The sequence below is a fragment of the Barbatula barbatula genome (genome assembly GCF_947034865.1).
Source record: "Barbatula barbatula genome assembly, chromosome: 14".
Lineage (NCBI taxonomy): Eukaryota > Metazoa > Chordata > Actinopteri > Cypriniformes > Nemacheilidae > Barbatula > Barbatula barbatula.
In genome coordinates this window covers 12,681,432-12,708,903 of record NC_136777.1, presented here as the reverse complement: position 1 = coordinate 12,708,903, position 27,472 = coordinate 12,681,432, and the positions used below count along the sequence as shown (strand labels likewise).

The following is a 27,472-nucleotide window of genomic DNA, read 5'->3' as shown; positions in this document are numbered from 1 at the left end:
CACGCCAAAGCTCTGTATAAGCCAGCAGAACGATGCTTGTCCTAATGTGCTGCTGTCCTCCTGCATTGCATTACTGAGAGAGTCGGGTGGTGTTGCATTAGAACGGTTGGCTAATTGAACATCTGAATGGCTTTGTCAGAGCTGTTTCACGCTGAAAGAACAGACTCCTGAGACTTAATGCGTTCAAAGAATGAGAGAGAACACGGCCTAAAGAAATCCCCTGAAGATCTATCCAGAATAAAGCGCTCGAAACACATCAAGCGTCTCAAAATCAGTTACGTCCCGGCAAGAGAATGTGGGAATGCAGCGCTCACCCTCTCCAGACAATTAATACATCAACACACCTCAATCTGCAGTGTTTCTTTGGTCTTAAAAGCTTTACTGTCCAAAGACAGGATAAGTTTCTGTTTCCAATGAGAACATGCAGAGAGAAAAGTTAGCTCTTTCATAACCTCTGGTCTCAGGACAGGGACGGGCGCGTAATCTAGGCTAACTACATCCCAACTACAGAAACAATATGTTGGTGGTGAATATTTAAGGTCACAGCAGTTGGAAGGAAAATATATAATAGGATAAAGTTTAACATCAGATTAATGGGGCATAGATGAGCAGAAGCTAGAAAAAGTTTAAACTATCAAAGTGTGTCAATTCTTTTTTTATTAACGGATTACATATACCAGTTACAAAAAGAATTGCAAGAAATCTTGCTTATGGCCAAAATGAATGCAAAATAAAGGAAAATGATTCAGGAATCTCAGTTCTGCACGGCTTTCTTTGATAACTTTTGTCATCGTGTTCTGCTTTCAAATAAGAGGGGTTTCATTATGCTAAAACATTGTAATGACAATTATTGACAATAAAAGCAATTGCCATGAATGAAATGATTCAACATCGTGACAAATATGAATCACAATACTTCATTTTTTTCAGTAAGCTGCCTTTCAACTCCGAGTGGTCTTTGCAGCAGCAGCAGTCATTGTTTCTCACACTTTCATCCAATGAAAATCGCTGTACCTTTTGTCTTGCTTGAATGGCATTAGTTTGGCTTTGGCGTCGATCTAATTTAAACGTGGAAATATCAGTGTGGCTGTAATTAAGGCTGTTAAATAGCTGTGTGGTTTGAGCACAATAACTGCGGTCCCACCTCAATGATTTTGCGCGCCTCCTTGTAGCGGCCCGATTGCAAGAACGCAAAGTAAAGGTCGTAGAGCATCATCATCTCACCCCGCTCCTGGCTCAAAAACTCCATCACTGTAAAACAAAGAGAGACAGAGATGAATGTGAAGAATTGGTCAATCTGAAACATTTGGTTTTAATGGCATCTAGCTGGAGCCAATGAGCAGCCATCTGAACTCAGTGATTGCTTCTGTGAAGACTTTTGAAGCAAGTTTTGGAGAAACCATAAAAACATACACCGGTTGGCTTGCCTGAGTTTGTAATCGAACATGCACCGCATATCTTAAAGTGCTGGGGGTCGACAGGGGGTAAAGTGGCCCTCCACTATATAGGTCTTAACACTTCAAATGCACTCACCCACGCAACATACAAACACTTAACCCTTCCCATGCCCTTCCAAACACTGAGACTATTGAAACCACCATCATCCAGATTTACCAACCTGACCTATAGATAGCACTCTTAAAAACTACGAACACACACTCTCTCAACATGTGACAGCACAAAAAGTCAAGAGTAGCTCATGCAGTAAAGTATAGGGGTGTCAAGATAAAACACACACAAAAAAAATCAAGATATGTATTGTGATTTCTTTAAGATATGACATCTGTTTAATCCTAATGGTCGAGCTGCAAACATATGATAACATGTTTTTTTGTGCTTTAACTCTAAGTTCTTCGGTCTACCTTTCTTTTTTGTAATAGTAAGTTACAAAATATTTTTTTTATAAAAGGCCTATCCATAGAAGCTATATGGAAGATTAAAAAACCTTAAATGTCATAAATTCTAAACCAGGTATGTACTGTACAACTGAATATTGTTCGTTTTTTAAAATAAATCAAATATATTTGGTTAATTTCAATTATCGTGCCACTATAAGTAAAGACCACGCAAACAATATTGGTCCAGAGGCACACTACTAACATTTCGAAACAAAAGAGAAATAATATAATATAGAAAAATACAAAATACTGGATTGAGATTTGTAACAAATATTGTAAAGGCTCAACTACATAAAGTTTTAAAATCAAACTAAAAGCTGAAACAGTATGTTGTCGGTTGTATGTTACCCACCTTTCTGCAACTGCTCGGCATCTCCCTTTTCCACCAGGCCACAGATGAGGTCATGGATTTTGGGCATCTGATTGTACTGTTTATTGCACTCTACTGCAGCGTTGAACGCACCTGCATAGTCCCCGCTGCAGACAAATAGGACATATTCATTTTAAACGGCACAGATCACTACTGCAACCAATTTTAACATCTATTATTGCCCTGAAAGGTGAAGTGCCCCATTTCTGCACCTCCTGCCACACCAAACAGAGCCACAGCAATAATGATCACTTCTGAATCTGGTTTATATGTTATATGTTGCAAAGCATTATTTTACATTGATGGACACTTAAAAAGAGCCAGCGGAGTCACTGAAATAAATGGTGATGGTAAGGGATGGCTTTCTCCAAGTATTATGAATCTCCTCGACCAGGTGATACTTTGAGGTCCAGTGTGTCATTTCTTAGAGTATTTATTGACAGAAATGCAATATAATTCATAACTATGTCTTCTGAAGTGTATAAAGACCTTACATAATGAAGTGCAATGTTTTTATTACCTTAGAATAAGCTATATCTATCCATATTCACCGCGGGTCACTTTATATGGAATTCATCATGTCGTTTCTAAAGTAGCCCTAAACGGACAAACTGCTCTACAGTGCGCGTTTCGTAAATACATTCTCTCCTTCGGCAAAGAGACGAAAATATGACCACATTTTAGTTCTGTGTCAGCCACCATAGTGTTTCAAAAGGGAAGGGTGGAGTGAGCCGTTGGTTGCAATTCGCAACCTTACCACTAGATGCTGCTATATTTTGCTATACACTAGACCTATAAAGACATTCCGCTTAAATAGACAAAATGTGACGCATGCAAACTGAACATGCAAATGTCTTGTGCTTTTCGCAACCTGTTGCGATTCACCTACAGCCTCCAGCAGCCTCACCCCCGACTGGGCCTCTTGGCAGAATATGGCAACAAAATTAGATCTGCTCTCTACCCTCTCTCACACCTTCCATCCTCTCTACCTCCCTCTCTGTACCGCTGTCTAACAAAGAGCTCAGCGCTGGGCTGACAGAGGGCTGACGGAGGAATAAAGCAAAAGAAACAGACGAGAAAAACACCACTCCAATCACTCTATTGTGACTGCTGTGGCAGCCATCGACTGATTGGGTAATTACCATGCCAATCACGCAGAGGTCAAAGCAGATAGGGCACCAGCAGGAGGGGTGGGTGAGGAGGGAAAGGTTGGGTTTTAACAGGTGTAATTTCAGTAGTGTTTTCAAGCCCTGAGATTATACAGTCGGGCAGGGATATGTGCTTTAGAGAGGGGTGACCTTGGAAGCTGGGTTGAAGTGGAACTTCGGCGGAGGGGGCTGGGCGTTTAGGGGTGAAGCACAAAAAAAACAGGGTGATGACTGAGCCGGAACGTGACGCCGGCTCTTAGGCAATCGCACTTAATTGGAATGAAGAGCGACAATATTATTCATCAAGCGGGAGTCAAGAGCCAATTCTAACACACGCTGGATGAATGCGCAATGCACTTGAAAGAGATGAGAGAGATAGAGATAGATAGACACAGAGAATTTGGAAAGTGTTTCATAGATGAAGGCCCATATACAAATACTGAGAGCCATCCATCATTTCGACACTTTAATTCAAATATTCCAATCCGTTTTGTTACAAATTGTAATTCACAAGCCTCTTGAATAAAGCATTTATTTAATTCAGAAAATTGTAAAATGTTTTTTAACAGTCAATGGGAGATCAGTGCATTACAGTCTTGAAAGTGTTTTTTGTGACAATGATAGGCTAGCTATTATCTAGTTTATTACAAAACAAGCATGTAAATAAAAAAAAACTACGGAGAAAGTAGCAAGGAAAATGTGCCCGAGACCGTCAACTGCAGATTTCAGAAATCTGTGTAATAATAAGAACTTTGAAGACGATTAGCATTCGTGGTCTTTGACATTAATGGTTGCTCAATACAAATCTGAATTCCAATATTAGAAGGTGTCATTGGAAACAAAAAACCTAATCCATCCCAGAATGCCACTGATGCGACATTATAGACATTCCCCTCCTCATATCTCCAGCCCATAACTACCATAAACCAGAAGACTTCTTCACAATTCCCGTCAATATGAAATGAGTCACCGACAACTGCAATTACCACTCCTTCAAAACCCAACCCTACAACCCCCCTCCACCCTTATCTAACTAAGCCCCCCAACCCCCAAAAAAGAATTAACCATGTTGAAGGCTTCATAATTTCCTTGGATACAATTTAGCTGTCAGTGGCGTTCGGGCTTTACTGCTACAAATTCCTCTTAATGTCACTAACTTTGCATGTCAAGCACTTTCCAGCCAATTAAGTTGAAGGAGAAGAAAAAAAGTGTGTGCGAGTGCTTTGCGCGAGGAACCTGAAGGATTAGACAAGAAAGCTAATTTCACACACCCCTCTTCTGAACCCCCTCTTCCTCTGACAGTCTCCCTACATCCATGTACTCCCATCTCTTTTGTTACGATGATTCTGAGATTGGCACCCATGTTATCACCCTTTCCACTTTAAAGAGAGAAAGACGGCCTTTTTATTTTTTCTCCGTGTACAGTAAAAAGCGTGCCAGGACGATGTTACAACTTTTTATGGTTTACACAAGTCTGAAACCGCTGGTAAACGTGTTTTACAAATTTGCATTTTATTAATTGAATCAATTTTGAGTGAAAATGGATTTAAAACATTCAGAATTTTGATTTTACTTTCCTTTACCGGCGTTGAGATGGCATAGACTCCACAAGGTTGTGAAAAACCTCATATACCTGATGTAACTATAAAATTGTTAGAACTGTGGAAAATAACACGAATAGGCAAGTTTTGAAAAAGAAAATACTGCAGTATTTTAAGATAGATTTTGCAACCCAGACTTTAACATGGCCTTTAAACCAGGGGTTCTCAACCTTGTAGACTCCCAGTCCCCCCACTGTTTTCAACAATATTTAAGATCCCCCTCTCACGCTCTCAAAAACTCAAAATTGATATCCAAAAATGGATCTCTGGCCTTGACTAGAGGTGTTTATTCAATACAAAACAGACAAATAAATATCTTCGTTTTTAGTTAGTTTTAGTTTCATTTTAAATAATTAAAATTGGAAGTCAGCCCTGTTGATAACCACTGCTTTGAACTCTCCTGCACATCCAGTCACAGTGATTTAACGGAAACTAAAATGGACGATTTAAACTTCACCAAATCTTTCCAACGCACCCATTTCCCTCAACACATCTTGACCTGACGACTTTAAGTGATGCAGTTTAAAGCGAGGAAAGGCATCATTCCACAGGGCCGTCTGACAGCCTATCACATCTCCTCCCTCTAAAGAGTTCCAACGTCCCTCCCAGACGCCCTTCCAAAAAAAGTTCCACCAATTTGCTTTGTTAGGCTCATTAGAGATGGAGGATATGGATCGGGAGCGGCGGCTGCTGTTGTCGTGGAGACGGTCTGACAGGCTGTCAGAGTTAATCCCATAGAGAAGTGTTCATTAAGTCATTAAACTTGACACGCTGACGAGACACTGCCACGCGACGCTTTGTCCTCTTTAGCGCAGCACAGACCAAACCAGAAACAGAAATGAGCAAAGAAAGAGAGACGGCTGAGGACCAGGAGAGCAGTGAAAGATGACAAAAGTGAATATATTATATAGATTTATATAAGATTATAACCAACAAATTGTCAGTAACTAGAGGAACAATGTTTACAAAAACAGTTTGCAAAAACTTTTATCGTAGACTTTATATACCTTTATCTTTATATTACTTCTATTTTTCTTTGTGTTTGCATTTAATAATAATTGAACTTTCTATCTTTGGAGCTGACCTACCTTTTGCATTTCAATGCTGGTTGTATATTCCCTATATAACTGTGTATGTGACAAATAAAATGTTGGATCTTGAGTCCGTATCGAAACAGGCCTGACTGCTGTGAGCTCTGAGCCCCGCTTCCTCCTCCGGGACGTGCGGCTGCCAGTCACTGTGTGCGTGTGATGTAAACCGCTGCGGTTTATCAGAATCTCCACGAGAGCCGCTCTGATCTCCCCATATCTACTCCTTAATGAACCTGAGCTAAATTGGAAACCTTATCGCGCACAAGGCAGCAATTAAAGCTCGCCTGTGCTGGTGTAGTTGTGCCACTCGAGTGACAGGAAAACAAACAGTCGCAGTGAGGTGCCCGGAAAGCCTGGTGTGTGTGTGTGTTGAATCTAACGCTATCGGCGAAGGTGTGCTGCCAACCTCAATATCACACAGCGGGGAGGGGGAAAGGTACTTACACGGCACACCGCATGGCCCAGGCAAATCCAGCAATTAGCACGGGGTGCATAATTAACATGCAAATTAGTTGGTCTGCTTAAAAGCCCCTCTTACAAATAGACCTGAACGATGGGGGCAGGACGGAGGGGCCCAACTTGTGGAAGTTAATTCCTTTTTCCCCCCATGCTGCATTTAAGCTATAAGGTAATGAAGGATTGTATGAATTGAACAGCGACTCTGATGAGCAGAAGTGTGGCCTTCATAGCCTTTTATAAACTTTTAGAAAGTGACAATGACAGCTTTAAAATGGACTGGATGGAGGTTGAAATTGTAAAATTTTGATCTCATTTTTACATTAGATTACGTTAAAAGTTCTCCACACAAAAGACTCTAAACCGACACAAAAACGCTCTCCTTGTTTTGTCGGTCAAAGGGTACTCTGTATCTACAGTACTGAGAAGATTGTGTATCGTCTGACCTCTCCAGGTAGCATGTGATGAGGGGTGCACAGAGGTTATTGGATGGTTTAGCCAGGCCTAGGGAGAAGATGGTCTCCTGGAGGCGTCGGACAGTATTGGCATCTCCTTTCATGGCAGCGGTGTTCATCGCGAGAGAGAGCAGATTGACCGTGCCGTCCCTCAGCTGCACATCCTTCTCCTTCATCTCCTTCAGCATGTCAATGGCCTCTACATGATAGCATCGAGAAACATCAGTGAGGGTCACATTTTGTAGTAATATATGAACATGCATCATATTAAAGAAAAGATCAACTGCTTTCCAACAATAAAATCCTTTTGATGGTGCAATCTTTTTAAATAAAAAGACACAAAATATTGATAAAGAATTTAGGGACAATTGGGTTTGTGTCAAAATCAGATTCAGAACATTAATAAAAACAGTAGTATAAAAACGGCACCCCCCCCCAGTTTATAACAGAGAAAACACAGTGAATGGCAGGGAAGTATTGCATCATAAATGAAACAATGAAAGGTGAAAATGGGACCGAATTTGAAACAAATAACATGCCCAGAAACGAATGACACTAGCCAATAGCAAAGGAAGGCCAAATAACCATAACGTACAAATTAAACATTGCCAGTTCAGTGTGCCTTTAAAAGAAAACAACTGTCCATATATCATTATCCATATAAAACTTAACAGAACATTATTAATATACTATAACAGAGATGGTAAGAAATACATAGTCATGAAAACAGAGACCCTCCCCACAAAGACTGATCGTGCATGGTCACAAGACGAAAATACAAAACATAAACAGACTCTAAAAATAAAGTTTGACTGTTTTACAGATGATATGAATATCGGTTTGCTCAACTGTCCGCAATTGGGCGGCGCTAGACGAGAGCATGCGAGAGAGAGAGGGGAAGAGGGGATAAAAGCCCCCTTAGATAATTTCATGTGGTGAAAACAAACCGCTATTAAAACAACATTTTACACCCAGCGGGGATGCAAATGCTGCCGTATAATGCCAATTCGCCGCTAATTACTACTTGCATTTCTAAACGAGACTACAATTATGGAAGCCCCCACAATAGTAGGCTTTTTTTTCACGGTTCCCTGCGAAAGCACGCCGGGAAATTATAGGTGTGCAGCGAGTGCCCGGTGTGAACTCGGCGGGCTCTGGTCGTGGATACGCCGCAGCTCGGCTGCCGTAATGGAGGCTTTTTACTGGCCGATGCTCCCACCTGGCAGAGGGGCGAGGGTCCATCTCCACAGCTGCTCTGTCACCAAGCCAGATAATTAAGATGCGTTTACGTGCCGTTTAGAGGCTAGCTAATGGGCTGATACCGATAGGGCCTGTTTGTACTGGCGATACTAATCATCTAAAACCGAGAGAGAGAGCGAGGATAGCATTATCGCAGCTGTGTGCATGTGAAAGTCGAGTGTGTCAAATTCCTATAAATTCCTCTTCAGAGGTGAGGCGCGTGATTTCTGCAGGACGGCTAAAATAATGATTGTTTTCAAACAGGTTTCTCACCCCAATCATCTGCCACATTTTCCATTTTAATTTTTTTCTATTTTCAAAAACATCAAAATTACATGCCCTGCCTTTTAACCAGTGAGCGTTCCTACCGTGTTTTGACAATAACAAAGACCTCAGGTACAAATAGCAACCCTATATAAATGGAAATATTCCATGCAGGACAACCTATAGAAACACAGTTCACTGTAGTCTCCACACACACGTACAGAGACAGCCGGCTTAGTTTTCATCACCCTGCAATTTTTGTCCTGTTGTTATGCAAATCTAGCTCGACGCTCCGTACTGTCAGAGAATGTGATGAGCCAAAAGGGAACACTGAAGCGGTGAACATGAGGTTCAGCAGGGTCATGCTGAGTTTCTAAGAGGCTGCTTTTGTACGATAAAGCTCCGTTCATTTATCTACTCAGTCACGCTGTTACAACAGCACAGATCTCATCCTTTAACGCTCGTTCTCTTTTAAAGGATTGTTTTATCAAGATCCCAGCAGTCAGCCCATTTAAATAGAGGCTTGTCATTTAAGAAGAGCTCTTGTCTAAAACGTGCCACATGTTTAGTGTTAACAGCTGGAAATGAATTGAAGCAATGGAGGTTAAGTGGATCGCCGGAGGGCGTCATGACAACGATACTCACGAGGGATTGGAACGAACAACCTCTCGATTCTTGGGCCATCACTCTAGGCGCTGAACCATGCATTTAGTCAAAGCATTATTCTACAGCGATGCAGTCTTAAAACTTTATGAGGATATGTATACATTTCTTTGTTCTGAGAGAAAGATATTTGGAAGAACGCTTGTAACCAATCAGTTCATGGCCACAGTTGACTACCATACAGGAAAAGTTACAATCTGGTTACAAGCATTCTTCCAAATGTCTTTCTCTGTGTTCATCAGAACAAATCTCTGAGAAAACGATAAATGATGAACTGTCCCTTTAAGCTTATGTGCCAGCCACTAGGACAAAATTCAAACACCTCTCCACAATACTAGGCAACGTTGTGAACTTCCCGAGATAACTTCAAGGAATGTTTGTTGATGAACACGTCCTAAATTTACAGATGAACAGACTTCCCCATTCCCAAATGAAGCCCCTCAAAACACCGTGGTCATACAGCACAGTTCACACATGACTGGACCATGAAAAGCAAACCGAACTGAACTTCATCCATATCAGAAAGCCCAGCGAGGGCCGACAGCTAAAATTCCTCCATTCTGACAGAACCACGAATCAAACCCAATCAGCCGCCAGTGAAAAATGGGTGCGAATGGATGGCTGGTGGCGGAGCATGCCGGTCCGCCGTCTGATACCACGAGCGCTGATGTAAACAAATATCACACACCCCATTAGTCCTCTGACTCATTCTGGGGCCTTTTGGGAACCTGTGAACCGGCAACAGCGGTTACCGACTCCGTAACAAATATGAGGACGAGGGTGGAAAAAGACTGAAGGGAAAGGGTTTCAAGAAAAAAGCAAACAAAAACAAGGCCATTAAAAGCCAGGGTCGGCCGGTGGGCTACGGTGCCACGAGTCATGATCTTCAAGCTGGATCCGGCTGCTCCAACGATGTGGGCAGGCTGGGGCGCTGAGGTGTGTTAATGTGAATGACAAGCTCAGAGCGCACACCAGCGGGCTAATGGCCACCGGCTCGCTCTGATGGACACACACATGCATCACACACTTCCCTCATCACAAGCTCTCGCCCGAATTCACATGCAAATGCTTGCGTGTGCGCAAGAAGCCTGAGCACTTTTGCCGACATGATATGCCATTAGTATCAGGACGGATTTCGGTAATTCTGTTAAAGTGCCGCCGGTCCTGTAATTTTCCGTCGCTCTGTGACAGGATGAGTCCGAGCGAGAGGGAGGGGGAAGCCAAAGAGTGACATGCATCGTGAAAAGAGAGATGGAGCGTGTATTTTCACCATCACTGTGTGCACAAAGCAAAGAGGAAACACTTTTATTGTAATTGCGTCTTACATGAGCGCGGAGAAATCCACCGTGGAATTCAGATAATGGCTGATTAATGTCCCCGTCCGAATAGACAGGCGTCTTTGGACCTTGCTCGCTCAAGTCGTGTTCGACTCGGAGCGTCGCCTTTAGGAAACTAATTAAGCAAGTGGCAAGCCTTTGATAGCAACCAGATAAGTAACACAGAATTCTCAGTGGTACCTTGTCGTCTAAGTGGTTTAAAATGCGAGGCGAAGCGCACATAGTGATGTGACAAACTAGATTATTTCAGCAATCTTGAGTGGTGAAAACATCTGTAATTATTTCTACCGTAATTTAAGGTTTCACATTGAAAGAACCACGGAAACCAACCTTCCAGCTTGCCGTGCTTGGACAGCACTCGGACCAGGGCTGCGTACTTCTGACCATCCAATGCTACCTCAGAGTCCTTGCGAGCTCTGAAATGAAACTCAGAATCAGTTTTTTCTCTGTCTGCACAACTTTCTTTTTATCAGGTAACCTTCTATAAACTTGACTGCCTACAAAGAGAAACTGACCGTGCGTCCGAAATCGCCTTCTTCCATACTGTATAGTAGGTGAAAATGAGTATGAGTCACGAGTAGTATGTACGAAACCTTAGTATGCACAAAACAGTAGGCGAGAAATACCCGGATGGTCAACTGCCGAGTGTGTATCAGATGGATACTTCTTTAGCCCATGATGCAACAGGAGCTGAGCAACTGTCAAATTGTAATCAAATAAAAAAATAGCGGAAAGATGCATTAATCTTTGATAAAATATGTTTGTACTGACGACTAGGTACAGGTTCATGTTAACAAGTCATACGTCAAAGAGCATATGGGTCACATGACAATAAAACATGCCAGATGCAGTACGTTAGAAATCAATTCATATCCACACATACAATATAGAACGTACTTTTTTTACGGTCGATAGGTAGGTACTCGATAGGTCACTACGTACTGTCACAGTATGAGATTTCGGACGCTACGTACTGTCACAGTATGAGATTTCGGACGCTACGTACTGTCACAGTATGAGATTTCGGACGCTACGTACTGTCACAGTATGAGATTTCGGACGCTACGTACTGTCACAGTATGAGATTTCGGACGCTACGTACTGTCACAGTATGAGATTTCGGACGCTACGTACTGTCACAGTATGAGATTTCAGACGCAGCAGATGTTTTTGTGATGCTTGTGTTTTTTGTGATAGTTTTGTGTTGCAAACTCACAACTCTCTCTTAAGGTTTAGAGCTTCCTCAGCATTGTCATGCCGACAGCACAGGTTGATGAGCATAGCGTACGCGGCCGGAGTCATATCCTGTTCATACTGAGCTTTGAGCTCTAGAGCTTGATCCAGTTTCTGAGTAAAAAAGGAAGAAGTTATCAGGAGAACCAACTAGACACACTCAAACAAATTCTGATAAGCACGTTGTTTAGTCATATATGATGTGTGATAGACCAATACAGCAGACATTTTTGGTGAACATTTTACACAAATGTCAGAATTAGTTTATATTGACTATTTCCTTGTTATCTGACAACCGTTGTTTAGTTACAGTTTATATTGTGAATCCCAAATGTTTAATGTGGTTTTGTACACTACAGTATTAATCACCCAGCCTGTTGTAAATATTGATATTGGCCATTAAAACAACCAAATCAGTCAAGTCAGAACAATTGTCATGGGTGTATACAGGCAAGATCCCACCTCCTCCATACACAGGATACCAATGATCTTCTTAAGGACAGAATCAGCAGGCTTTCCATCAGCTTTTAACTCAGCCAGGGTCTTTTCCAGAAAGGACATTCTCCCCTCCACACCCTGACAGAAACAGAAGGTTATTGGCATGACAGTTGACTCACCGGGCACGTTTGCTCAAAACAAATACAGTAAAGCACTTACTTTAAGCAGAGATGCCTCAGACAGCATTCCATTTTCTTTTTTGTCCACAAGCGCAAGCACATCCTGAAAGATTAAATAAAGTTGAACTTTTTATGAAAAATTTCAATTGATGCATGCTGCGATGAAGCGTGTTGTTAGCACATTCTGCACATACAAAACATGATTCAATAACACTAGGCTAGTTGCCAGGAGGCTGGTTGCTAGAGCCAACAGAGCCTAACCCACAAAAATCGCATGATATCCTGAACCCCTGATATGGTGTTCTTGTCAGTTTTATTGTCTGTCAAATAAATATCTTGAAAGAATATGTAAAAGTGCCACTAATAATAAAATACCTTGATAAGCTCTGGAACATGGTAGGACTCCAGAATGTTTCGGATTCCTCTGAAGATATTCAGAGATAGGGTGATATTCTGAAAATGCAATAAAGTGTTGACGTCAGTTTTGAAAACATGACTACACGAACAACATTTCTTACAGAATAAAAAACTCATGAAGGCATAGGCATGTTCTTTAGCTTTGCTTCAGTGGTGTGAAAGCGTGTGTAAATGTACCATGTTCTTGAGCAGGCCGAAGTACTCCCTAAGCTTCTCTTCTTTGGACTGCACCTCCGTCTCGGTCATGGCATCAATCAGGTTGTATAGAAAATATGGCACATTTTCTGCAGAAGAATAGAAAAACCAGTTGGCACTTCCTAATTCAATAACCATGTGAATAAAGTCACACAAGATCACAAAGGGAGCTGCAAAATAAGCTCTTATGTGTGTAGGTGTGTGTGTGTGTGTGTGTGTGTGTTGTGCTGACACAAGCGGCTTTGCTCCAGTCTTGAGTGAGGTCGGTTTTTACAAGTGGCTGGCAGCTGACATCCTCACGAACACATTTGCGCTGTGCATAGCGATGGGATGCGACAGGGAGACCGTCTCTATCTCTCCCACCTGCTCGGAAACCAGCGCAGAAGCCTGCTTTGGTGCAGCGAGACGCCAAACATTGGCAAACGCTGTGTTAACTCAGCGCAGAGTCAGCAGGCAGACAGCACTCACGCACATGGCTACTATTCAGACTGCATCACGCATACACACTTAATGCAAAGAACGGCTGTCAGGATCAGCTCCATCAACAGGAGCGGCCGGACGGAGCTGCGCACACGCATGAAACTGGCTCAGATGAAAAGCAGGTATAGAGATCATTAGGACATGTGCACGGAGGCAGCAGTTTGCTTTAAGAAATCAAATGTATTTGCTTTATCGGTTACACGTGCACACAATTATTTCCACACATTTTCTTTTCATTGAAACAGAGCCATGGCCTCCTTGGAGAGCTGATTGATTATTTGTGAGACCCTAAGGTATGTTGATGCATAAGAAATGTATTTGTAAGCGCGTAAAAGCTAAAATGTTGATAAAGTGTAAACCTCTTTAGTTACTAGTTATAGCAGTTCGGTTGTTAACATCTACCCGAGTACAGAACATGAAACAGACATGTGTTGAACAAACAAAGAGTGCAAAACAGTACAAATAAGGAACGTACCGGAACTTTCACGGTCAACCCGATTGAACCGACTGTCTTTATAAAGAAGCTCTGTTATCTGTAAAAAGAGATCAACAGGTTATTTAAAAAACATGTCATTGTCAATATAATGTCATTGTTTTTTTGCATTTTCGGGAACTTCTGTTGTTGTTCCTACCTTTGCCATACGTTCCACGTCCTGAAACCTGAAGAGGGCAGTAGAACATCAGAGATGACTCTCACACAATCACAAAAACATCCCAAGAGCAAGTTTACAAAAGATTTCTGAGCATACCATAATTGCCACACCTTTCAACTGCTAATTTTCATGACTTTTTATAAAGATGTTGCTTAATCGTTTAAAGGCATGGTTCACCCAAAAATCATTTGTTTACTTACCTTTGAGTTGTTCCAAACATGAACAAATGTATTCGTTCTGATGAACACAGAGAAAGATATTTGGAAAAATGCTTGTAACCAAAAAGTTCTTGAACCCCATTGACAACCATAGTAGCAAAAATTACTTTACAGTTGTTTTTTTTGCTGAACACAATAGAATATATTATGAAGAATGTATGGAAAGCAAACTGTTCTGGGGCACTTTTGACTGCCATTGTCATTTTTCCTACTATGGTAGTCACTGGGGTCCAATAACTGTTTGGTTACAATCATTCTGACAAATATCTTTGCGTTCGTAAGAAGAAATACATTTATATTGGTATCTGAACTAGAGTGTGACAAATTCATGACAGGATTTTCATTTTTGAGTGAACTGTCCATTTAAAAGGCTGCACGCTAAAAAAAAAACTGCAATGAAATAACAAAGCATAACAACATAAACATTTATATCTAATTTAAAAATGTAAAAAAATATAAAATATAATAAAAATCATTGACATATTGCAATATGTCCCATGTAATTTATGTAACGTCCATTTAATATATTATATTGAGTTAGATTTGTATTATATTCTTGTTTCATTTGGGGTCCACATGGGACCTGTACACACAAATGCTCACTGAAATGCACATACTGGCACACAACGCATTGTGAAATGAATGCAGAGCTGGTAGTGTGCTTGACGCCGGACAGCAAAGAGACGAGAAGGGGAAAATGACCCAACATTGTTTAATGATTAAATTATCTTCTGACCTTGACTATTACAAGAACAGGTCGCTAAGGAGACAGGGCCCGACATCCCCCTCTACCCTTCTGACAACCCCAATTACCAAGCTGACATCCATCGCTGCTGGCAACCTCCCTGCTCCACTTTCACATCTAAATGCTTTGCTAAATACAGAGAACAGCAGCATCTGCTGCCCTGTGGCCTCTGCTATACGTTCTGAAATAAAAAAACACAGCTCAGTCCTTAACTGCCGTGAATGATGGGATTAATTTTACATCTGCACTAATATGCAAGTGCACTGAATGATACAATAGGAAAACGGGATGCTTATTGACATGATCCAGACAGATTTATGAGCATGTGTGAGGAAGGAGCTGATTGGCTGGAGGAATTTGCCTTTCTACAGATGCTTGATGGGGGAAACCATCAAAATCCAAGGAAACAAAGAGGACAGAAACATCTCTATTAGCATTCGTCCCATTCTATATTTGGACTAAAGAAGATGGTATTCATTTGCATGAGGTGAGGAATGAGTGACTGTCTCGCCAAAAGGCAGAAGATACACTGTTATTTACTCACCCTCTGAAACCATGGAGTAGACTAGCTCTGAATGCACTAAGGTCAATGGCTGGGAGGGTCGGCGAGGACACTGTAAGAAGTCAAATGCATTTATCACTGTATGTTATGACCATCAAAACAGTTTTAAATTGTTTACCCAGTTCTAAAATGAGCTGTGATATCTGTGATCATTTAATCAGCCAAACCTGTATATATTTATTTTTCTGCTTAAAACAAAGGAAGATATCTGAAAGAATGTCAGTAGCCAAACAGATCTCATCCCCCTTTAATGGAATTGTAGGGAAAATAAATACTATGGGAGTCAATGGGGGATTAGATCCGTTTGGTTACTGACATTCTTCCAAATATCTTCCTTTGTGTTCAGCAGAACAAAGAAATGTGTACAGGTTTGGAACAATCTGAGGGATGGGTAAATGATGACATAATGGGTGACCTATCCCTTTAACATGAGGCATTAACATGAGAAGTCATATTCCACCGTGTTCCAGGTTCTGATATCAATACTGGATAAAAAAATGGTGCTTTGCGTTATAAACATTATATTATCTATACAAAGTACATCAAACTCTTATTTTAAAAAAGGATCTAAAAAAAGATCTAATGTTACGGAGAAATGTATGAATTTAGATACATTTTACTTCAAATCTGCATTTTTGCCTTTATTTGTACATTTCAGTGAGAGAGAGAACACGAAGCAAAGTGGGAGTGGGATCGGGAAAAGACCTCGATACGGAAATTGAACCCTGGTCATCCGACGTGCAACGGCGACATGTGTCAGAGCACTGCCTCCAAGGCTATAAGCTTGTGATATGACCAATAGCGATATGACCAGAGAGAGAAAACATTAGGGTCGTCATGTGAGCAGGTGGTGGAAACACTGCACATCTGACACAGGACATGTTTCTCCACACGACTCATTTTAACATCAGACATTTGCTTTAAGATCAGTCATGTGACCCTCAAATTTAAAAGGTAATGTACATCCTATACTTTTGCAGATATTTGTGGCATGATCATGTGAAGCACTATATATGCGTTTTGTGGTATTGATGTTAAATTAATTGATGAATCTGATTCACAGTTGTAATGATAGGATCAATCATATTCTTAAAATTTTAGGGCAGTAAATAAATCTGCACACGGAGAGTAAAATGAGAAAAAATTTGGGTGAGACGGTACCATCCATAATTAAACAAGGTTTGTCCCCATTCACCTTGGTTCTCTTTCTTCTCACATATTCACTCACTAATGACTTAAAAGTCTATGTGCTTATAGATGCTGGGAGAGAATGTGCATGTTTGTGTGGCTGTATTTGTAGTCCTGATGGGAGGTAATTAGCTTACCGGGATCATCTAAAACATCAAAACTAAAAGCCCAACCCGAGACCATGAAAATATTTATAGATGTGCAGAAGACAGGTAGAGGTCATTATCATGGACATTACTTACTAAGAGAGAGCAGCCCTTCAACATTTCCACGTGATGCTTCCATTCGCAACTCGGCCGCGACGAAGCTATCGGCCTCCAGGTCAAAGCCGGCCTCCTGCAATTATCAAACCAAGTCAGCCAGCGTTTTAGAGCACGAAAAAACATGAAACGAAAAACACACGCTGTGGAATTACCTTGAGAGCGGTGCGAGCGCTGTCTACTGACCCAAATGAGGGCAGGATATATGTAGTAAAAGTATCGACATCTGCGGGGATGTCCAGCTCCTGCATGCCTCTCAGCACTTCCAGAATACCTAAAGCAAAACCATATTTAAGACATAAAATAGCTGCCAGACCCACAATGTAGCAGTGTATGTAGCTCAGTAGTGCATGAGGTCAGCACCATCTGGTTAGCGTCTACCCGGCTCTCCAGCAGGGCTTTTCACTCCCTCGTAAAGCAACAACATGCATATGGAACAGGTGCGCTAAACACAGAAAAATGCTTGTGGGTTAACATGAGAACAACCGATCTGGGTTGTGTTTACTCTTCACCTTGGTCCTTAGCACTCTGTATTGCAATGCTCAGGGGACACCTAGCCCCTTAAATAAAAGATAAGACTTGCTTTTATCTGCCATTAAACCCGAGCGGCCGCCGAAAGCATTAGCCAGGTAAAGCACCTGGAGGCCAAGTCTATCCATCCCATCTCTCCATTTTATTCACATCTAGGCCTCTTTTTCATTCATCCTTTCTTGCAACTCAGTGGCTCTTTGCTTTCAATGGAACCTGAGAGCGGAACGCCTATTCATTCCTTCGTTTTTATGAGAGAAGCACACCAGTTTTCGTTTTAAATAATCCATTGATCCATTTGTCGGCAGGAAGTTGGCCCAAAAAGCACAGGCTGATATGTAGAACGTGAATGGAAGATAGATAGCCAGTCACATCACTTGCCGATTTAAGAAATAGGAATCCGATACTTTCTCACTTCACTTTTCAAAGTGTGCGAGTGGGCTTTTATGGCACAACTCAGGTTCAACGAATCCTCAGATGACCTCAAGACATTTGTTAACTACATCACTGGGTTAAATGAATGAACTGTAAGCGCAGAAAGAGACCAAAACCACGGTCTCTCTTACTAAAAGGGGACTACAGAGAAAAGGTCAGTGTTTGAAATGTAAACAGAAACTGTATCTTCAAACAAGCTCGGTTTTAAAATGCTATGCGTTTTTAAAATTTAAAAAGATAGGAGGGCAACACTTGTTATACAATAGGAACTGAAAGAACAGATGACTTTCTGCATTCAGGGCTTGAGTTGTTTCTCTCTCAGCCCTTGAGTATTGTAGAACACAGACGTTTAATTAAGATCTCATTCCTGCAGTTAATAAGATTTAGAAGGAATCTGTATTTAGAAAAACGTCACTGATAAATGCATGACTTTCCAAAACATGTCTGGTGGAGAGTTCATAAAATACAAATATAAAAGGTTGTTGTAAGCTATGTGAGGGTCTGAGGCGTTTCTCCCGCACCGTGTCACAAGCAATGAGCTGAATTGCTTCTTGAAACTGACAAGCCCAGTTCGCTGGCGGCTGGCGAGACAAATCTAGCATATGCTTTCTCAAACTCGCCTGCCCAAATCCACACCTCATCAAAATGCAAACTTTTCCCCTCTCTGCACTCATGAAAACCGGTGAGAGGAGCGGTTGGGGGGCGTCTGCCCGCTGGTGACACCTGTGGACAGAATGTGACATGGCGCTAAATATTTCATGGCCGTGCACAGCGGTGCACGTAATTGAAAGTGAATTCCCTTAGAGCGCTCGCATTTACATGAGACCCAGTCACTACAAATTCTATCATGTAACCTTCACTACTTCAACACGGAGGAAAGCAAAAAAACAATGAAGACGGATATAAAGATGTGTGTTCATGCATATTTCATAAAGGTTATTGATGTAAAAAAATAAATAACTGTATACTGATACACAGAGAGAGCAAATGGAAATATTTTAATCTTCTTAGGAACTTCATGGACTTGCAGCAAGTCTGAACAGAGTTTCAAAATTCTTCATGAATTACTCTCTAGTTGTTCCAAACCTGTATATATTTCTTTTTTTGTTGAACACAGAGAAAGATATTTGACTCTAATAGTAGGAAAAATGACACCTGTAGTCTAAAGTGGTCTCTGGTCACTGGTCTCTTTTGTGCGTGATTATTCAGTGCATGTCATTTCAAATCATGTGCCTTCGTTACTGTTTTATTAACATAAATAATAACGTATTCGGTGTCTAATACATTTTGGCTGACATAACAAATCCCTAATTTTTCAACCTCAACAAAAATAAGCAGGCCTTTCATATGGCTAGAGCATCCGGAAATCATTGTGCATGACTTACAAATCCAGACTCCATGAGGAATGGTGATTAAGAAGAAGTAGCCTGATATATCAGACTCTTTAGACAAAATGCTCTCACATCGGTAGGTTCCTTTGAAAAAGGGGCCTGTTAAATGAATAAATGCAAGTGTGAAATACGCGCTACTCACCAGTAATGTTTTGGTCTTTTTGGTGATGTGTAAACAGAGGCCAGAAGTAATGAGGTCTGACAGGCAAACCCCCTTCTTTCATCTTCTTCATGAGCTCAATAGACATACCTGCAGAAAGGTGAATAACAATATTCAATTCAACTTTGTTTATATAGTGCTTTTCACAATGCGCATTGTTCAAAAGCAGGTATACAGAAGAAAATAAGATGAGCTGAAAAACACAAAAAATGTACAACACAGCAAGCACAGTACATGGTGTTTTTATAGAACAAGCTAAATGATTCTAGTAAATAATATCTTATAAATGCAGTCTTGCGGTGGTTTATTTTGCATATTTTGCATTAAGGGAGTGCTTTGCTTGAAAAGATATGTCTTTAATCTAGATTTAAATTGGGCGAGTGTGTCTGGGCCTCGAATAGTGTCGGGAAAGGTTATTCCAGAGTTTAGTTGCTACGTATTAGAAAGCTTGAACACCTGTTGTGGATTAAGTTATTCTAGGTGTTATCAAAAGTCCTGAGTTTTGAGATCTTAGAGAGCGTGATGGGTTAAAGTCAATATGATACTTAATGGGTAGCCAGTGAAGCGTTGATAGCATTGGGGTTATGATATCATATTTTCTGGACCTGGTAAGAACTTTGGCAGCTGCATTCTGAATTAACTGTAGTTTTTGTATTGATGATGCAGGACAACCACTAAGTAGCACATTTAAGAAAGTCTTTTGGACACAAATGCATGAATAAGCTTCTCTGCGTCAGCAACACAGAAATGTTGCCAAATTACGAAATATTCTCTAAGGTGAAAGAAAGCTGTTTTTGTGACATTTGAGATGTGATTTCGAAAATGACAGGTTGCCGTCTAATATAACGCCTAGATCTTTTACTGTATATGTTGGAGTAACAGTCAGCCTTCAACTTGGAGAGCTGGGAGGAATCATCTGGTCTTGATGAGATATATAGCTGAGTATCATCTGCATAACAGTGGAAGTTAATTCCATGTTTTTTAATAATGTTTCCAATAGGCAGCATGTATATGGAGAATAGCAAGGGTCCTAAAACCGATCCCTGAGGTAATCCATTATTTACTTGCGTTAGATTTGACGATTCCCCATTTAAATAGACAAATTGATATCTGTCTGATAAGTAAGATCTGAGCCATTTTATTTACCAATATATTTACACCTGTGACAAATCCAGCATTGTACAAAAGTGTGCCATAAACTAACAAGTCTTAATGGTCCTGTAAACAATTGGGGTCATCTGCAGACCTGATTTAGACTAGAACATTTTTTAACACCAATCTTCCTCCTGCTTTGTGTTAGTTAATAATTTATTTTATATTTAATAAGCATTAATATGAATTAAGTTTCATCTTTTATTGTATAGTAATTGTACTAAATTAAAATTACTCAACAGAAACTGTCTATATGTAGTACACTCACCAGTCTTCTTGGCTTCTAGGGCACACTGAAGAGTGAACTGCAGTGGTGTAGAGTGTAGACTAGAATCTTTCAGATCATTGCAAAATCTAGCCGTCTTTTCCACTGACTGAAAGCCAAATTACGAGAACATAATATCTCACAAACCATCCTACAAATAAATGCAATTCAAACACACAGGTGCACAGTATTTAACAGCACACCTGAAATACTCAAGTAAAGGCAGATGCATCCTCACCTTGTCCATATTGACACAGTGCCGAAGAAAGAAGTTTCCCATGTCTGGAGAATCACTGCTCTGTGACTCTACCTGCAAGCCAGTGAAGCTTTTCAGCATAGAAAACGCAGTGTCCTCGTGCCCCTGGGTGATCAGACTCAGACAGAGGTTCATTGCATCTGAGGAGATAGAAAAACATTAGTTAAAGTGTGTGGTAGTATCAAAATACAATGCTCTCAAATACCTATACCCCTTCTTCAGGCTACGTGAAGTACAATATATTTCTATACACACCTGGCACATATCCCCTCTCATGACGCATACGTTCCACAATCTCAGGCACGTACTGCTGATGGCCGGCCTTAGTTAGACTGAAAACCACCTGCATTAAATCTCTGTCCATCAGATGGATGTCAGCAGTCTCGACTTTCTCTAAAGTCTGGACAGAAAGCACAATAAACATCTTCACTTTGAAGTTCAGAAATATACTGCACAATACCATCACATCTACTGTGTGTCCAGCACATATATTACTAATAAAGGCAGACCTCTTTAATTTTGTCAATATCGCCTTTCTCAGCATAGACATTGAGAAGTGATAGATATGTGTCTGGGCCGGGCTCAATCCCTGCCCCTTTCATGACTGTCAAGATGCCCTCAGAGCTCCCCATGTCCCTGCACAAACACCAAATCACTCAGAAGTGACAAACACACAGATGAAGGACATACAGAAAAGCATGAGGTCAATTGCAGCGTTCACTAGAAAGTCAGGTTACCCTGCCTGTGCATGGCCTGTCAATAGGGAGTTGAAGACAGCCTCTGTGATTGGCAGGTCTTTGCTTTTCATAAAGCCCAGGATTGTACTGTAGAATAGAGATGTGATAAACCATAAACAAAATTGCATCTAATTTTGTTATTAGATGGTATTTCACAAAGTACCAATTCGCAAAAAAGCTACATCTCAGTTTACCTTGCACCTTCGATGTCACCATGTTGACAGTATGCTGCAATTAATCTCTGATAGGTTACCTAGACAGTCACAACATATTATAAAATCAATAAGCATCCAAATACCTCATTTAATATACATTTGTGTAATAAGTCTTATTTTTGGAATCTAGTTAACATTCATTGCCTGCCAAGAAAAAACTTGACTTACCCGGTTTGGTTGCACATTAGCTGCTTCCATTTTTGAAAGAAAATCAGTTGGAGAGAATTTGAACTCATTCTGCAAGTACGTTTTGAGCAGGGCATTGTAATGGCTCACATCATATGTGGAACCTGCAGTAAACCGCAACATAAAAGATTAATTCCCAGCAATAGATGTATGAAAATGTAATATTTAAATGTCTTTGACTCATATACCAAGTTCTTGAAGCTTATCCCAGATACGTTGAGCCAGCTCAGTGCGCTCAGCCAGAGAAACCTCAGGCAGCAGAGAACCACAGCTTCTCAACAACAACAGAGCTTGATTTCCACTAGGATATCCTTTTGGAATGTGACGTGCATAATAAGAAAAGATAGGTTTACATGTATAGGCAGAAATGGATATAGGCAGAAATGAGAGAGGTTATCCAAAGAGACAAGTACCTGTTCTGCAAATGTCGTGGAAGATGCGCAGAAGCAGTGTTTTGGTGACCCTCCCTGTCCTTCTGACTGAGCTGTCTAGTTTTGCCAGAGCCCAGTCAAACTGCTGAGACTGCTTGGAACGGACTGCCAGACTGGGTTCATCCTTCTCCGGTCCCCTCGGTTCCGGGACAACACCATACTGACGCCAGCTCGCACAGGGCAGGGCAGATCTGTATGAGAGCAGACTGCAGAAACGATGTCCACAATAAGCCTAAAGGCATGGCACTGTACTGTACTCAAGAGATGCAGATTATTAACTCTAATAGGACCATAATATGGTATGACCCAAAACAGTAGTGATGCTTGAGCTAACTAAACTCTAAAATAAAAAAATGTTCAATGTCATTTTAAACATGATGACTGACTGTCATATGACTTAATGAAGCCTTAATAAAAATAAAAAACACATTGTGAATTACAATGTGTGACAATAGAAACACGTGAAGTCACTTCGGAAAAATAACGTTTCATTGGAGTATAAGAGTAACCATTATATTTACTACAAACTTTTCAGTTTTAAATATGGTTACTATAGCGAGACAATGGAAAATGTGGGCTTTCTATGGTTTCCCTTCAAATATCAAAGATAATATGTGGTTATTGCTGTAAACCTATTATTGTTCATTTTTGTAAGGGAATAATATCGTTTCAGGGAACATTATGAAAACACATGCCATAGGTCATAGGTCAACACGTCAAGGTCGTTTCAAGTATATTTGATATCCTTTATGCAAACACTTATTTATCTTTGATACAAGTGTATTTATCTGTCTTAGATGTCAATTCTCTTATTTAGATCTGCAAAAGCCAAAGTAGCTGAGATGCGATGTGCTCACAGTATAGCATATCACTTATGCAATGAAGACATATCTCTCTCTAATACAACATCGTGGGTACTCTACAAATCATGACTGCTATACCTAACATTTGTTAATATATAGTTAAACAGTCTGAACACAGCACACGATAAATGTGTTATAACCCCGCGGTAGACGTAAAGCAGTGGTCACCTCTCAATGACAACTGCGTGATCCAAACAAGCATGGGACAGAGTCACGCTGGGCTTTACCTGTTTACATTAAACCGTCCCGAAACAGTATGACGGCCACAGGACCCTACACATTTAGTCCCGACCGCTCCGCTGTACAGGCGACCAGCCGCCGGTCCATGTCTGCTGCTCCCTTTGACCTGAAGCAATGATGTATGTGAAGATTTCAGGAGCCGGGCTGATCTTAAGAGCGCAGCCATGTTTAGTCTGCAAGAGAGAAGAGCGAAGGACATCCGTACCACGTGACAGGCCAGAGGGGAACGGACGAGACCAACGCGATCACAGGGGTGTTTGTAATAATATCACTTTTTTGCCATTTAATCAGTTATTCAAACCGCTTTACAATTCAGTTTATATTTTTAATCATCTAAAACACGGGGCTTTTCGGGGAGGAAAAACTAGCAAAAATCAGTTTTTGAGCAAAATGTACGGTTTTGTGTAAAATGTCAGTTTGACGTGGTTTGAGTGTTTTACTTTATGTGACGCTCGTGCGCTTTCATGTTTTAAACAGTGATAGCGATATATACAGGGTTTATACACAACAAACGTGTGCAAAACCTCGTTTTAAAAATCTCTACTATATGTTTACAAAACATAACTCCTCCCTCGAAGTTATTTCGGTTTGGTTATGTTATAAATATATTTAATATGTATTTGTTATGTTAATAGTTTTGGTGTATTGTTTGTATTCAATTATATTAAAACTCCTCTAAGTTAACGTGACAGTTCACCTCTTGTGTTTTCAAACAAAAGGAGATATTTTGAAGAAAGTTGGTAACCGAACAGCACTAGCCCCCATTCACTTCTATATGGACACAAAACCAATGGAAGTCAATGGGTCCCCGTTAACAACATTCTTCAAAATATCTCCCTTTGTGTTCTGCAGAAGAAAGTCATACAGCTTTGAAATGAAAAGAGGGCGAGTAAATGATGACAGAAATGTCATTTTTGGGTGACTTATCACTTTGTTTGTTGCCGCTAAAACCGTCATTTACTGAAACATTATGTCCTTATTCACAATTCACTCTTTATATCAAAAATGTGATTTGTGTGGATTTGTCATGCAGTTTGTATTTTGGCTGATGAGACGCATTGTGTACAAGGATACTGGAAGTATGGAAGATGATTGGTACCAGCTTGAGGTCAGTTTTGGAAAAGGTCAGCTAGGTGGGGTGTTGTCAAGCACAGACTAATGCCCACTGGGCTTCTCTGTCTTGTACCGGGCATCAGGGGCCAGGGGGCCCCAATATGTCAGACGTGTGCCATGCCAAACTCATTACTATGGCTGACACACACTGCAAGCCACCCGCACAGCAGTACACACTACACAGCTGACAGGTGACAGTGAACAGGCTTTGCCTGCCAGGCACGTTGTTTCACTTGTCTGAGAGTCCAATCCCTGCCTGGATCTCACGCGGTCAACCACTGTCTGCTGAACCCGCCCACAGTGGGGTTTACAGAGGATGGTGAGCTGCTTTGGCAGGGCATGGTGAGCCACAGAAACAACACACAATGTGTTTCAACAGCTCAAACACAGAGTTTGGCCAGTAATTGAAAAGATAATGAAAGTACTTTGAGTATTACAGGTGGAAAAACGTACTAACCTCACTATTCTTAGCTTTTTATACTGTGCTAGGCTTTAATGGACTAGTTTGATGCACTTATGTATTTTGTGGCCTATGTTGTTATAATTGCTTCCAATGTTTCCTCATCTGTAAGTCGCTTTGGATAAAAGCATCTGCTAAATGACTAAATGTAAATGTAAATGTATTACAGGTGGAACTTAAACCTAAAAGTTTGTGAGCTGTTAAAAGCCTGTTTGACGACCCTCACCTGCAATGTCAGTGAGCACGTGCCACTCCTGCAGACTGGTACTGTCAGTTCTCCCCTTATTCCAAAGGGAGCCCTTGCTTTTCGCTGGCATGAGAGCTAAAAGTGGTGAGCTCAGGGGACGAAATATCTCAAGGTCACTGAATTATAGAGGAGGAGAGAAGAGGTGAGCTGAGAGGAAAGGCCTGGCTCCTTTCTGTTTGCTGAATGAACTCAAGAAGGGTCTGTTCTGTTTTTCTGCAGCATGAATGCATCTGTGTTAGTCATTTATTATTCATCAGACCTATCAATTATTAACTGATTATTTTCCTTCTCTTACAAAATATATATATTTTTGCTGATCTTTCATCTTTCTGACCCATACACCTTAAAAACTCCTTGTTAAAAATGAGTACGACTTATGCTGCCTTCACGTGGTAATTCCACCTCTGATTTCATGACTTCAAGCTGGTTGTGTTCAGGTGCTTTGTTGTCAGAAAGAATGGAGGAGACCAGATTCATACTTGCGAAAATGTTATATGGTAATAGTTTTCAACCAGACATCATTCTCTATACTTTTACTAGTCAGCCTGCTGACTATTCTGGAATATTGGTGAAATACATGCTATTTTCGCAGTGTATAAAACATGTTCGAACGGTTATTCATATAAGTAAATATATACTAATTTAACGACAAGGCAATGCAATGAAGCTGCTGTGGAAAAACTAATAAATCATATCCTTCTCCCATCTGCCATCTGGGAACTCAGGTTTATTTTGTGACATTCTTATTTCTTGTTTTACTTGCTAAATTATGGTTCTCATATTTCGGTTTTGGTTCTTTGTTAGCAGCAAAATGCATTTGATTTTTCTGTGTTTTTATTCTTCAGTTTTCTTTATTTTTTTCTGATGTGCCCAACAATGCCATCCGTGAGAATATATCATGATGTCTCAAAATAGCAGTTAAGAACACTTACATTGTTAGTATATTAAGTACAAAATGTGTGCATGAAAATAGAGCACTTTTTGTAAATTTTCCTTACCTGAGCAGCAAGAGTTTTATGACAACCCCATTCGTTAAAGCACGAAGTACCTCTGAAATATTTACTTTTATATTATTTTGCAATTATTTTCTTTTATTGTCTAGACGTTTATTTTGTAAAAGTTGTTTACCGTATTTTGTAACAGTTGTTTACCGTTGGTGTTTGCTAATAAACCCTTGCCTTGCTATGTACACACTTTGCAATTTGTAACTCTCTATACATATATTTTTAATAAAAAATGTGGAACATTAGTAATCCTTGTTGTGAACTACCAAAAAAATGAAGATAAAAATAATAAAGGTTAATTGAATACAAATCAAGGATATCTAAACTTCACAGACATGAATATGGCATGTGTATGAACTCCAGAGATCACAGAGAGCTGAAGGTCTATCCTAGAGGATTTGTCCATTTCAGTGTGGATGAGGGAGTGTGAAAGTGATGGCAGGAGCAGTGCTCTCTGGTGTGAAGAGTGTTGTTTTTCCGAGTTCCTTGTGAACTTGAATGTCACACATGATGATAGAAGGCAGAACCGTGAGCTAGAAACGACACTGAAAACCCCTGGAAATCTCAAGGGGTAGAGGGACATGAAGGCATATAGACAGTCTCACAGGCAGAGGTGAACTGGGACCAACAAAACTGGCTCTTCACAACCCGCAGGGGGAGATCTTTAGTTATATTTAGTAGCATCATACAGAACATATC

At 40.6% G+C, this 27,472-nt stretch overlaps 1 protein-coding gene across 1 annotated transcript in view; it reads right to left on the bottom strand.

Annotated features, from left to right (window-relative positions):
• lrpprc (leucine-rich pentatricopeptide repeat containing) overlaps nucleotides 1–24,148 on the bottom strand; it is a gene marked incomplete at its 5' end in the record, with an annotated part of 37,378 nt that extends 13,230 nt beyond the window's left edge. The window contains 25 exons of the mRNA XM_079473569.1: nucleotides 1,145–1,251; nucleotides 2,251–2,375; nucleotides 7,011–7,218; nucleotides 10,853–10,938; nucleotides 11,739–11,869; nucleotides 12,218–12,331; nucleotides 12,413–12,475; nucleotides 12,748–12,825; nucleotides 12,967–13,073; nucleotides 13,940–13,997; nucleotides 14,097–14,124; nucleotides 15,625–15,694; nucleotides 17,073–17,166; nucleotides 17,246–17,364; nucleotides 19,587–19,694; nucleotides 21,025–21,130; nucleotides 21,260–21,417; nucleotides 21,533–21,677; nucleotides 21,787–21,913; nucleotides 22,015–22,101; nucleotides 22,209–22,267; nucleotides 22,398–22,519; nucleotides 22,604–22,726; nucleotides 22,829–23,052; nucleotides 23,937–24,148. Of these exons, the coding sequence (XP_079329695.1) occupies nucleotides 1,145–1,251; nucleotides 2,251–2,375; nucleotides 7,011–7,218; nucleotides 10,853–10,938; nucleotides 11,739–11,869; nucleotides 12,218–12,331; nucleotides 12,413–12,475; nucleotides 12,748–12,825; nucleotides 12,967–13,073; nucleotides 13,940–13,997; nucleotides 14,097–14,124; nucleotides 15,625–15,694; nucleotides 17,073–17,166; nucleotides 17,246–17,364; nucleotides 19,587–19,694; nucleotides 21,025–21,130; nucleotides 21,260–21,417; nucleotides 21,533–21,677; nucleotides 21,787–21,913; nucleotides 22,015–22,101; nucleotides 22,209–22,267; nucleotides 22,398–22,519; nucleotides 22,604–22,726; nucleotides 22,829–23,052; nucleotides 23,937–24,148 (2,859 nt within the window). The remainder of the gene's footprint in view (nucleotides 1–1,144; nucleotides 1,252–2,250; nucleotides 2,376–7,010; nucleotides 7,219–10,852; nucleotides 10,939–11,738; nucleotides 11,870–12,217; nucleotides 12,332–12,412; nucleotides 12,476–12,747; nucleotides 12,826–12,966; nucleotides 13,074–13,939; nucleotides 13,998–14,096; nucleotides 14,125–15,624; nucleotides 15,695–17,072; nucleotides 17,167–17,245; nucleotides 17,365–19,586; nucleotides 19,695–21,024; nucleotides 21,131–21,259; nucleotides 21,418–21,532; nucleotides 21,678–21,786; nucleotides 21,914–22,014; nucleotides 22,102–22,208; nucleotides 22,268–22,397; nucleotides 22,520–22,603; nucleotides 22,727–22,828; nucleotides 23,053–23,936) is intronic.
• Nucleotides 24,149–27,472: the final 3,324 nt, after the last annotated feature.